We start from the raw sequence: 14,103 nt of genomic DNA, 5'->3' as shown, positions 1-14,103 counted from the left end.
AAAATGAGATTACGAGGAATGCCAAAGTCTACAAAGAGAACCAAACATCATTGTAATGCAGATAGTTGGAATTAGAGATGCACAGAGAGGTTGCATGATTGCAGAAGATCACTTAAACAAGGTGGTCTGATTACAGTTGGAATTATTATGACATAATGGGAGTCATAGAATCGTAGAGACATTTCACACTGAGAAAAGCTCTTTGGCACATTGATTCCATGCTGATAGTCATGGTCACTGGGGGCTTTGCTATTGTTTAAATGGTGGGTAGTGGGTGTTGATACTTTTACTGGAGCAAGTGGGAGGAGGGAAGCATTGATGATTTTGCTGCTGCTTGAGTTTGGGAGGGCGAGGGGGGGCATTGAGGTTCTAAAATATTTCTCCCATTCATCTTTTGGGGTTTATCTTTGGTTTGGTGCATGTCTGTGAAGAGTAAGAATTTCAGGTTGCATGGTATACTGTACATTACCAGATCTTAATCCATTTTATTCCTCCCATATTCGTGAACTTCACTCAGATTTCACCACTCACCTACAAGCTAGGGTCAATTTAGAATCTTCAATTAGACCTCTAGCCTCCAGGTTTTGGATACAGAGGAGGTCAGATCACGACTTGGAAACACATATGACCAAAAAAGACTGTGAACACTCCACACAGACGGCACCAGATGCCAGGATTGACTTGGGGGCATTGAGGTAGCAACTCTACCATCTGCACGACTGTGCCGCCTACGAGACTATTAAAGGCTATAGATTAAAAGTTCTGCCAAAGAAACTTCTGTTCAATAGAAAATTCCAGAAGAAATAAATAACATTGTCTTTGTGTTAAAGATAGAGCAATGCAATAGGCACTTACAATAATAATAATAATAATAATTAAATCTTATAACCATATAACAATTACAGCATGGAAACAGGCCATCTTGGCCCTTCAAGTCCGTGCCGAACGCTTACTCTCACCTAGTCCCACTGACCTGTACTCAGCCCATAACCCTCCATTCCTTTCCTGTCCATATATCTATCCAATTTCACTTTAAATGACAACATCAAACCTGCCTCAACCACTTTTGCTGGAAGTTCGTTTCACACAGCCACCATTTTCTGAGTAAAGAAGTTCCCCCTCATGTCACCCCTAAACTTTTGCCTTTAAACTCTCAACTCATGTCCTCTTGTTTGAATCTCCCCTACTCTCAATGGAAAAAGCCCATCCACGTCAACTCTATCTATCCCACCATAATTTTAAATACTTCTATCAAGTCCCCCCTCAACCTTCTACACTCCAAAGAATAAAGACTCAACCTATTCAACCTTACTCTGTAACTTAGGTGATGAAACCCAGGTAACATTCTAGTAAATCTTCTCTGTACTCTCTCTATTTTGCTGACATCTTTCCTATAATTCAGTGGCCAGAATTGTACATAATACTCCAAATTTGGCCTTACCAATGCCTTGTACAATTTCAACATTACATCCCAACTCCTGTACTCAATGCTCTGATTTATAAAGGCCAGCATACCAAAAGTTTTCTTCACCACCCTTTCCACATGAGATTCCACCTTCAGAGAACTATGCACCATTATTCCTAGATCCCTCTGTTCTACTGCATTCTTCAATGCCCTACCATTTACCATGTATGTCCTATTTTGATTAGTCCTACCAATATGTAGCACCTCACATTTATCAGCATTAAACTCCATCTGCCATCTTTCAGCCCACTCTTCTAACTGGCCTATATCTCTCTGCAAGCTTTGAAAACCTACTTCATTTACAACAACTCCACCTATCTTAGTATCACCTGCATACTTACTCATCCAATTTACCACCCCATCATCCAGATCATTAATATATATGACAAACAACATTGGACCCAATACAGATCCCTCAGACACACCACTAGTCACCGGCCTCCAATCTAACAAAAAGTTATCCACCACCACTCTCTGGTGTCTCCCATCCAGCCACTGCTGAATCCATTTTACTACTTCAATATTAATACCTAACAATTGAACCTTCCAAACTAACCTTCCATGTGGAACCTTGTCAAATGCCTTACTGAAGTCCATATAGACAACATACACTGTATTACCCTCGTCAACTTTCCTCGTAACCTCTTCAAAAAATTCAATAAGATCTGTCAAACATGACCTTCCACGCACAAATCCATGCTGACTGTTCCTAATCAGACCCTGTCTATCCAGATAATTATATATACCATCTCTAAGAATACTTTCCATCAATTTACCCACCACTGACGTCAAACTCACAAGCCGATAATTGCTAGGTTTATTCTTAGAACCCTTTTTAAACAATGGAGCAACATGAGCAATATGCCAATCCTCCGGCACCATCCCCGTTTCTAATGACATTTGAAATATTTCTGTCAGAGTCCCTGCTATTTCCACACTAACTTCCCTCAAGGTCCGAGGGAATATCCTGTCAGAATTCGGAGACTTATCCACTTTTATATTCCTTAAAAGCGCCAGTACTTCCTCTTCTTTAATCATCATAGTTTCCATAACTTCCCTACCTGTTTCCCTGACCTTACACAATTCAATATCCTTCTCCTTAGTAAATACCAAAATTGTTCAGAATCTCCCCCATCTCTTTTGGCTCCACACATAGCTGTCCACTCTGATTCTCTAAGGGACCAATTTTATCCCTCACTATCCTTTTGCTATTAATATAACTGTAGAAACCCTTTGGATTTATTTTCACCTTACTTGCCAAAGCAACCTCATATCTTCTTTTAGCTTTTCTAATTTCTTTCTTAAGATTCTTTTTACATTCTTTATATTCCTCGAGCACCTCATTTACTTCATGCTGCCTATATTTATGGTAGATATCTCGCTTTTTCCAAACCAAGTTTCCAATATCCCTTGAAAACCATGGCTCTCTCAAACTTTTAACCTTTCCTTTCAACCTAACAGGAACATAAAGATTCTGTACCCTAAAAATTTCACCTTTAAATGACCTCCATTTCTCTATTACATTCTTCCCATAAAAAAAATTGTCCCAATCCACTCCTTCTAAATCCTTTCACATCTCTTTAAAGTTAGCCTTTCTCCAATCAAAAATCTCAACCCTGGGTCCAGACCTATCCTTATCCATAATTATATTGAAACTAATGGTGTCGTGATCACTGGACCCGAAGTGCTCCCCAACACAAACCTCCGTCACCTGACCTATCTCATTCCCTAACAGGAGATCCAACACTGCACCTTCTCTAGATGGTATCCCTGTGTATTGCTGCAAAAAACTATCCTGCACACATTTTGCAAACTCCAAACCATCTAGCCCTTTTACAGTAAGGGCTTCCCAGTCTATGTGTGGAAAATTTAAATCTCCCACAAACACAACCTTGTGCTTACGACAAATATCTGCCATCTCCTTACAAATTTGTTCCTTCAATTCTTGCTCCCTATTTGGTGGACTATAATACACGCCTATAAGCATTACTACACCTTTCCCATTCCTCAATTCCACCCAAGTAGCCTCCCTAGACGAGCCCTCTAATCTCCCCTGACAGAACACTGCTGTAATATTTTTTCTCATGTAGAATCATATAAAGTCTTCTCATATAGAAGACCTAAATTCCATATTGCAAGCTAATATTTACAAGGCAGTATGACTGAAATTATTATATGCTGAGAATGACCAATTATTATCCAAATGTCCTGCAGGATGTATTTTAAATGCTTATCTGCCTGAGATAAGGACTAATAGAGAAGCTGATTCCTTTGTTGTTAGAATAGTTCTGAAGCACGGATTAAAGCCAGTTCCTCAAGGGGTGTTGTGGTACCAAAGTATTACTCAAAGAAACAGCACACAACTTCCTTAAGAAATTCCTGTGATTACTCTCCTCCTGAGAGTGATATGGCTAGTCAACACTAACTACTTTCAACTGTTAAAATTTACATACAGTAGGATTTGAGGTTTCTGTTCTACCTTCCAACTTACACCAGCCCCATCCATTCTCAAGTTGCCTACATATCTCAGTTTGAATGGACAGTCAGTGTTATTGTCATATTCTTGAATTCTTAATTCTACCTCTTCTATTACTGTCATCTCATCACTTCTTTATACGCTTCTTCAGTTTGTACTTTGCACCATACTGTGGTTTAGTGCTGGCCGCACTCCATAATATTGCCTTTATTATTACCATGTATTTTCTTTACTCTGTGAGCTTTACACAAAGAATTTTGTTATACCCTGGAGTACGTTTGAACAGGAAACCTGCTCATACCTGTGCTAAGGAGACGTGCAACAGATTCCCTACAGAAGTTGTCACAACTGGAGCAGTTGACCAACAACAGCATGTTGCACCGCCATATGATTAGGCAGCTGTGGTTTGGTGAGAGGCCAGTGCCAGAAAGTAAGGGCCAATGTTAGTAGTATTCATCAAATCTTAGGGAGGACAGGAGCAAGAGATTTAATTGCTATTCCCTAAAACATTCAGTGAGCAAGAGGGAGAAATTCATGCAATTTCAGCTCCCTGGTTTGTTTAAATGTTATTCAATATTTTAGATTTTGATACATTGGAGCTTTCCTGACTTTCTAATATATGAATAAAGACATATAAAACCACAAAATAAGAAAATGCTTATATTTTTAATATCGCTAGTATCCACACTATTTTACATTACTACTCTGCAAACCTTTGAGAGCCCATCTATACTGATCCCACTTACCAGCTGCTCTCCCTTTTTGTTTTGACTATTTAAGCCCATTTGCCAGTTACTTTGGCTATAGAAGTATGCATCATCTATAAACCCAAATCCTGCTGGAGTATTTGCTTCCACAACCCCTTCAGGTAGTGTTCCAGATTTCACACCCTGATTCATCTTGATTTCCCTTCCAAGTTGTTAAATTGTTGCAGGATATTGAACCTGGAATGAGTAAAACAACCTGCAGAAATTAGTTTCAGCAGACAAATGCTCATTGTGAATGGGTTTCAATATTTTATTGATTTACAAGCAAGCAGCAGGATAACCTGTCATATTGAACAAGTTAAAAATTGAACACCACAGCTGTTAATAATCCAGAGGTTTAATTTATTTCCCATTTTGAGTGAGTGATTAATCTGCAATTATAAGACACAAACTTTTACATCATCTTAATGAACAGTGTAATTGATAGACTAAGCCCACATTTGTACAGTCATAAGAGTACTCTCACTAAATATATAAAAAAGACATTGTAATATACTATACGTCATCAGGCAACTGAGTACTGTTTGTCAGTGGATTGAGTAAAATCTGGTTATTTCATCTGTGGTTTATCACTATGTGAAATTGGCTGCTCGGTCTCTTCAATGGAAGGAAGAAGCTGGTGGGACACATACTACTGACCAATTTGATATCAGCACTGTCCCAAGTTAAGATAACCCCACAGAATTGTGCTGTATGTTTGACTCTACAACAGAGCCATTTGTGGTCCTGCATTTCATCGTCTGACACTCTAACTAGGCACATCTGAATGAATGTACCACTTTCTTTTTGCAGACTTGTTCATGATTATAAACAGTGTAATATTATTTAAATGCAGAATATTACAACAACCTCTTTACGAAATGCAAATCTCTTTTCCACTGAAATGGTGGCATGTTTCATTCCTGAGATTCAGTGCCTGGAGATTCAGGGCATTTCTAGTAACAGGAATCAGCTTTTGTATATAAAGAATAGTAAAAAAAAAACACAAAATGATTAGTTTTGATTTGATAAAGTTTTGATTAATTATTGAAATATTATTTACTGATTTAAGTCACTGTATTTTTAATATTAATTTCCAATTAAAAACTCCTCCTATACTTGTATTGACAGACCATATTTTAATTGCAATTATTCCACCAGATGCCAAATTTAGTTCCATTTAAGTTCTACAATGGAATGTTAGACTACATGCTAATGCAGTTTAAAGAGACTAAGGGAACTCAGAGTAAGAACATGAGAAATGGCTACAGAGATTAAAAAAGAATAAAATAACTAGGTGGATATATATGGGAAAAGAAAGGAAGAGAAAGATAAGGATACGTACTATATATGTAGAAATAACAGAAAAAGTGTGTGAAACATACACAAAGAGAATAAGAGAGAAGAATATTAAAAATGTATATATGGACAGATCAATAGACACAGTGACACATTTAGAGGTAGAGATAGAAAGAAATATGTAGAAAACTAGTGAACAATATAGGTAGATGGGATAATTGAACAACACAATGTGATGGATGTCAAAACAGAACATTAACAATATACAGAGATAGACAGATAGATAGATGTGGGTCCATGCAGACCAAAATATGAGGGATGTCAACCCACCTGGAAATTTTCCTGGATTCTTCAGAAATAAAGATTAATAATCCAGGGTATTGCCGACAATAACCAAAGGTAAAATTAGCAGAGAGAAAAAATTGTGTTGGGAATTGATGAAAGAAGACTTCCCAACAGTGCATTAATGAACGTGACCTTGCAGTTGTCGTGGAAGGCTAGTGTTTGCAAAGATGACCTGGACAGAACAATATTGGTGGGGGATAAAAAGTGGGTCAATTGATGAAATTATTGGGAATATATTCCAGCAGAGTTTGGAACCCAAGGAGGAACCAGTTGATTGAAAGAGAGGCAGTAGAGATAAAAACAAGAATAGTAATAGTAAGATGAAGGCATGTTAGCCAGCAGGTTTGGGAGCAATTAATGACATGACGAACACATAGGAACATGTACATTATGAATATTTGTATGGGATATGGAAAAAAACCAACACAGTGAATCACATATAAGGGTGTGGCATTTATGAGAATCATTGACCGTTCATGGTTTAGAAGGGCTTATAATTGTCTACATATACTGTAAAAATGAGAAGAAATTGTAGCAAAAATAACCTTTGTTGAACCCATCATATATGTAAGTAATGAGGCAGGGTTGACATAGCTTCATCTTGTAAAGTCATCTACATCATACCAGCCATTTTCTGCTGTAAAGCTTTACGTTCCAATGAATTTTGCTCTTAATACATGATTTTATTCATTAGTTAGTACACTTTATATTTATTTCTCTGCATTGGATATTTTGCTGGCTCATGTCAGAAGAAATGAGCAATAGGCAGATGATAAAGGGTTAATTTTATTATCATAGTTCGCATACAGGACAAACATTTGCTGATGGTATTACAGGGTCCTATGTCTATTCCAATGTACCCACTGATTTCTGGGTGAATGTTAATGATGAGCAAGTTCTCTGGAACATTGTACATTAAGCAATCAGGAATTGGATGTTTAAATACAAAGCTCCCATTAAGCTGTATTAACTGTGAGTAGCCTAGCCCACCCATGTAAGACAAAACCTTTGAGCAAGACTGTCATGTAGTGAACAGGACTTGGCGTAAGTTGGGATATGGTCTTTGCACCTTTTCAGCATCTGGAATCGTTTCACTTATTCTGCGTTCACAGTCTACTTAAATCTGATCAGTCAGACCTGAGCTGCAGTCCCATGATAAGTAAAATTTGAATACAACATTTCACTTCATCCAGATTGAAGCATTCAGCAAGAAGACTGAGATGATTCTCATCACAGTGAACAGAGAATGAATTTATGGTCAGGATGCTCAAGATAATAAACGCATAATTTACCCACTGTTCTGGCCATAACTGCAGTAGGCACAAATTTGCAGTACTTCGACTTTCTGAATGCAAAAGCAAGGTATACCTAGTTAATACCAAAATAGTGACAATCCTTTAGCTGGGTACAAGACAAATGGTGGAAGAAGTCCTCCATCAGTTAAGTTTGATGGCCACATAGCTGTGGTAGCCAGGGTGATTATAGGCACAGAATTTATATGCAACATTGCTTCACACATTACACTGCTCTGGAGAAATTATTTATTTATTTATTTGTTTACTGAGATATAGTGTGGAGTAGGCCCTTCCAGCCCTTCGCACCATGCTGGTCAGCAATCCCCCAATTTAATGCTAGCCTAATCACGGGACAATTTACAATGAGTAATTAACCGACCAACCAGTATGTCTTTGGACTGTGGGAGGAAATTGGAGCCCCCAAAGGAACCCTACACTTGTGCTTTTATTGGGAGAAGGCACTGTAGTTTGCTTTTACCACTTTTTCAGTAGAAACAGAGTAAATTTACTGAGTTAATTAATCTTGTTTGCTGTTCATCTCAATTTACTCTGAGTTATACAATACACTCCTTCAGTTCATTGGTTGATATAGTTTTGGAAAAACTACTTTGTATATCTTAGTTTGAATGTGTTTATAAGCATTTATAGTGTCCAAGTGTACATCAAGATTTGTTCATTGATTTATGGACATTAGCAGATGATGCCTAGCAAACATTGGTTTAAAGTTGGTAGAGAAAAGATGTAATGAGCAAACGGGGATGAGATGGGTGAAGCAATGTGAATAAATTAGTGGTGTGCAAATTCTGTACAAAGAGAAAAGTAAAGTGGAAAATGATTGAAAGAACCTAAATGGGTAAAGTATTAAGGGGAGTGTTTAACAGCAGGAAATATGCCACAAAATGCGACAGGGGATAAACTGTAGAAGGACACAAAATCTGCAAGGTTTTTGATAAATTATATAGATAATAGTCTGTGCCTATTTTATTTCCATTGCACAAATGTTCAGTCAGGGTTTACCCGTAAAAGTTACCATGCACCACTTTATTCAATTTCAGTATCAGGTTTTGCTGACTTTCTGTGGTCTCTCGTGTAAGTGAACAGATTGCAGGCATTGCTTCCACCTTCTTTCACACAGCTCCCAAGAACTCCACTCTGTCGCCCTGGCCTTTTGCTTGCTTGCCGTCTGAATCATGCTGCAGGTTGGCATAGGCAAATTCCTTTTCCCGTCTGCCGCTGGTCTCAGACTGAGTCCCCTGAGTCTGCAGAGAGAGGGACAGTTTGAGATGCTGCCAAAGTTCCATACTCACTCATGCTTTTCCCTATTCACTCACCTACCCCCTCCCACATCCAGCTCACTGACTCATCATTGATTTTACTGTATTTTTGTACCTTATTCCTCTCGATTTCCATCTCTTCCAGTCCTGCACACCTCCAGTATTTCTCCATTCATCTATTTCTGGTCTCATGTTGCTTCATTGGTAGTTCTGACTTGAACTATATTAAAACTGAGGTTAGAAATTCCTAGGTTAAATCTCTCACCTTATTCCAACTCTTCTCCTTTAAGACACTTCATCAAATCTACTTCTTTGACAATCTGCCTGCAATATCGTCTTAGTTGACTTAAGTGGCTGGTGTAAAATTATGCCTGAACTAACCTATGAGCACCACAGGGAAAATTAGACCAACATGTCCCAAGAGAAATTATTCTTGGGACAACTAAGTTGTCAGGGTTGTAGACCCTTATATAGTATGTAATGTTGCTTCCTTTCACCTATTGGGTATACAATCTTCTCCCTTTACCTGGCCTCATCATCTCCTTTCCCTGCACTATCAAGGACCAGGCAATGACTCCTCCCCAGCCTGACTCCTAACCCTAGCTCTTCCTGAAAAGTGGTACCTGAGTTCTCAATCTCTTTCCGACTCACGTCACCTACACCCTAATTCTAGATTTTGCTCCTTTCTGTCCTGCCAGCAGGCCAAGGCTAAGGCACCTTGACCTTATGCCTATTCACTTTAATCATTTGTTCAAGCCTTCAAAAAAAGCACTGACCTCCCCCAACTCTCTAAAATACATGAATCTTTTCAATCATATGCTGAATTTTCTTTTTGGCAGAATGTAATCAATGCAAGCAGTCACTTGCTTGGTGAGGTATAAACAGAGCTTGGGGCCTTTTGGGACTTTTCAGTGGGATGCAAACATAACTATCTATAAGGTGCTCGGCAAAGGTCAATATAAAGAAGAGAGGTGTGAACAGAGTGGCCATTGCAGGAGCGGAAGCTGTTGGAGTGTACAGTGTTAGAGTTGTCAGGCTTTGGCTCAACGCGATTGGGCAAGAACATGCGAAGTGTGTAAGTTTCTTGTAAGTTTTTTTCTTTCTTTGTCTATAAGCATATAGTTGTTGCGGTGAGAATGGATCCAGGGTTAGTGGTACATTCTTCGTGTGAGATGTGAGAACTCCAGGAGACCTCCAGTCTCCCTGATAACTACATCTACATGAATTGCATCATACTGCAGCTCCTTAGAGACCACGTTAACGAACTGGAGCTGCAGAAGGTTACCCTCCAACTCATATGGAAGAATGAGCAGGTGACAGATAGGAATGACAGGGAGGTAGTTACCCTTAAGTTGCAGGAGGAAGGTAGCAGGATGACTGTCAGGAGAGGAAAAGGGAATCGACAGACAGTGCAGATTAGCCCTGTGGCCATTCCTCTCAATAATAAGTACACCACTTTGGATACTACTGGGGGAGTCTACTTATCAGGGGAAACCACAGAGACTGGATCTCGGGCACTGAGTCAGGGTCTGTGGCTCAGAAGGGAAGGAGGAGAAGAGGGGTGCCGTATTGATAGGTGATTCCATAGTTAGAGGAGAAAAGAGGAGTTTCCGTGGACATGAAGGAGGCACCCAGATGGACTGTTGCCTCCCAAGTGCCGGGGTCACGGATGTTCTCAGGTCAGGTTCACAGTATTATAAAGGAGCAGAGTGAGCAACTGGAAGTCATGGGAACAAACAACATAGGTAGAAAAATGGTGGAGGACCTGAAGAGAGATATAGGGAATTAGGTTGCAAGCTGAAAAGTAGGACCTCTAGTGTAGTAATTTTTGGATTGCTGCCTGTGCGATGTGCTGCTAGTGACGGTAAGAATAGGATGATTTGGCAGATGAATGTGTGGCTGAGGAATTGGTTCGGGGGCAGAGTTTCAAATTTCTGGATCACTGGGATCCCTTCAGTGGAAGAGATCACCTACAGAAAAAGTATGGGCTCATTTGCTAGAACTAGAGCTGTTGGGAAGGATTTCAACTAATTTGGCAGGTGGATGGGAAAGGGACTGATAGGGCTGAGGATGAGGCAGTTGGTACACAACTAGGTACTGTGTGTAGTGAGATTGCAAGGAAAATCAGACAGATAATAGAACAAAATTTCAGTTAGTAGGATGAATTGAAGTGTAACATGGGGGCAAAATTGAAAAGGAATGCAGGACTGAAGGTGTTATATTTGAGTGTGTGCAGTATTCAGAATAAGGTAGATCCCCTTGTAGTGCAGTTAGTGACTGGCAGGTATGACGCTAACGGTATTACCTAGTCATGGCTGAAAGAAGATCAGAGTTCGGAGGTTAATATCCAAGGTAGGTATTGTATCAAAAGGACTGTCATGTAGGCAGAGGGGGCTGTGTGGCTCCATTGGTGAAAAGTGAAATCAAAGAGGTGAAAGAGATTAAATATGATGGGAAGATATATATTCCTTGTGGGTAGAGTTAAGAAACTGTAAGGGTAAAAAGACCCTGATGGGGGTAATATACTGAACACTGAACAGTAGCAAGAATGAGGGATACAAATTACAACAAGAGATTGAAAAGGCACGTAAAAGGACGATGTTACAATAATCATAGGGAATTTAATATGCAGGTAGTTTGGGTAACTCTGGTTGGTGATGGATCACAAGGGGGGAAACTAATAGAATGCCTAAGGGATGTTTTTTTAGATTAGCTTGTGATTGAGCTCACAAGGGGAAAGGCAATTCTGGGTTGGGTTTTGTGTAATGAACCAGATTTAATTAGGGAGCTTGAGGTAAAGGAACACTTAGGAGAGAGTGATCATAATATGATAGAATTCACCCTGCATTTTGAGAGGGAAAAGTTAAAGTCAGAAGTATCAGTATTACAGAGGAGTAAAGGGAACTACAAAAGCATGAGAGAAGAGCTGGTTAAAGTTGATTGGAAGGGAGCACTAGCAGGGAATGTAGCAGAACAGCAATGGTTGGAGTTTCTGGGAGCAACTTGGAGGGCACAGATTGGAGACCTCTCAAAGAAGCAGTATTCTGAAGGGAGGATGATGCAACCATTATTGACAAGGAAGTCAAAGGCAGGATAAAAGGAAAAAAAGAAGACATGTAATATAGTGCCAATCGTCACTGTGGAAGACCCTAGCATTATGCCAGAAATTCAAGAGTGTCAGGAGACAGAAGTGAGTGTACTTGCTATTAGTAAGGAGAATGTGCTTGGGAAGCTGAGGTATCTGAATGTAGATAAGTCATTCAGTCCAGGTGGACTACACGCCATGGTTCTGAAAGAGGTAGCTGAAGTGATTGTGGAGACATTAGTAATGATCTTTCAAGAATCACTACATTCTGGAATGGTTCCAAAGGACTGGAAAATTGTTAATTTCACTCCACTCTTTAAGAGGGGAGGGAGACAGGAGAAAATAAATTATACACCAGTTAGCTCTCCTCAATGTTTCAAAATGTTGGATTCCATTACTGAAGATGAGGTTTCAGAATACTTGGAAGAACTAAAGTTAGCATAGTTTTCCTCAGGGGAAATCTTGCCTAACAAATCTGTTGAAATTCTTTGAGGAAATAACAGGCATGATAGACTAAGGAGAGTCCGTGACTCTAGTATACTTGGCATTTCAGAAGGCCTTCGACAAGGCATTGCACATGAGACTGCTAAACAAGGTAAGAGCCCATGGTATTACTGGAAAGCTACTAGCATGGATAGAAGATTGACTGAATAACAGGAGGCAAAGAGTAGAAAAAAATGAGGCCTTTTGGTTGGATGCCGGTGACTAGTGGTGTTCTGCATGTGTCAGTGCTGGGATCATTTCTTTTCAAGTTATATGTCAATGGTATTGATAATGGAATAGATGGCTTTGTGGCAAAAATTATGGACAATACAAAGATAGGTGGAGGGCAGGTGATGTTGAAAAAGCAGAAGGACTCTGACAAAATTCAATAATCAGCGCTGCAAGGCAACTTGGGAGTTTTCATGCAGGATTTCCTAATGATTAACTTGCAGGCTGAGTCAGTGGTAAGGAAGCATATACAATGTTAGCATTCATTTCGAAAGGACTTGATTATAAAAGCAAGGATGTAATACTGAGGCTTTATAAAGCATTGGTCAGACTGCACTTGGAGTATTTGAGCAGTTTCAGGCCCCTTATATATGAAAAGTTTTGTTGGCATTGGAGAGACCCCAAAGGAGGTTCACAAGAATGATTCGAGGAATGCAAGGATTAATGTATGAGGAAAGTTTGGTGAGTTTGTGATTGTACTCACTGGAGTTTAGAAGAATGGGAGAGGATCTAATTGAAACCATTCTGAATATTGAATGGCCTAGGTAGTGTTGATTTGGAAAGGATGTTTCCTGTAAGGGGGCAGTCTAGAACCAGAGAGCATAGCATCAAAGTAGAGGGACATCCACTTAGAATAAAGATGAGGAGGAATTTCTTTAGCCAGAGGGTCTTGAATCTGTGGAATTAATTGTCACAGGTGGCTGAAGAGGCCAGGTTCTTTGGGTATATTTAAAGGGGCTTTTGATATGTTCCTAATTGTTCAGGCTATCAATGGTATGGGAAGAAGACAAGATAATGCAGTTGAAAGGGATAATAAATCAGCCATGATGGAATAGCAGAGCAGACATGATAGGTCAAATGGCCTAATTCTGGTCCTATGTCCTATGGTCTTATCCTGATCTCATTCCAAGATTTCTCACTACATTGGAAGAGACCATTCAGCTTACCAATTCTATGCTAAATTTCAGAACAAACCCATTAGACCCACACCTCCAATAAGTTTTGGTAACCTATTCTCTCATATGTGTCCATCAATGTTGCCCAGTGATCCCACCATAACATGAGGTGATATTTAGAGTCATCAGTTAATTTATTTGGTTTCTTGAGATATGGAAGGAAGCCCTTTCTCTCTCAAATGTCCTCTAATTCCCCTTCACGAGGAAGAATTTACATTAGCCAGCAAACTCACCAGCATGTATTTGGCATGTGCAAAGAAACTGCAATACATAGGGGAAATCTATGCAGGCACAGGTAGAAAATGCAACCCCAATCCTGGCTGCACCAAAGGCCAGGATTAAACCTAGATGCCTGTAGCTGTGAGGCAGCAGCAAGCTTTTGTTTAATTAATTATGATTATTGATAATGATTATAAATGAACAAGGCACTCAGGCTGTCGAAAGATAGGTA

General features: G+C 39.5%; 1 protein-coding gene across 3 annotated transcripts in view; it reads right to left on the bottom strand.

Annotated features, from left to right (window-relative positions):
- Positions 1-4,982: 4,982 nt before the first annotated feature.
- Positions 4,983-14,103, bottom strand: part of LOC140200786 (B-cell receptor CD22-like) — a 50,323-nt gene continuing 41,202 nt past the window's right edge. For all 3 annotated transcript variants that reach the window (XM_072264394.1, XM_072264393.1, XM_072264395.1), the window contains one exon: positions 4,983-8,885. In XM_072264394.1, coding sequence (XP_072120495.1) covers positions 8,754-8,885 — 132 coding nt within the window. In that variant the 3' untranslated portion in view covers positions 4,983-8,753. The remainder of the gene's footprint in view (positions 8,886-14,103) is intronic.

The sequence above is a fragment of the Mobula birostris genome, chromosome 7 (genome assembly GCF_030028105.1).
Source record: "Mobula birostris isolate sMobBir1 chromosome 7, sMobBir1.hap1, whole genome shotgun sequence".
NCBI lineage: Eukaryota > Metazoa > Chordata > Chondrichthyes > Myliobatiformes > Myliobatidae > Mobula > Mobula birostris.
The sequence above is the reverse complement of the archived record's forward strand: the minus strand, read 5'-3'. Positions and strand labels throughout refer to the sequence as shown.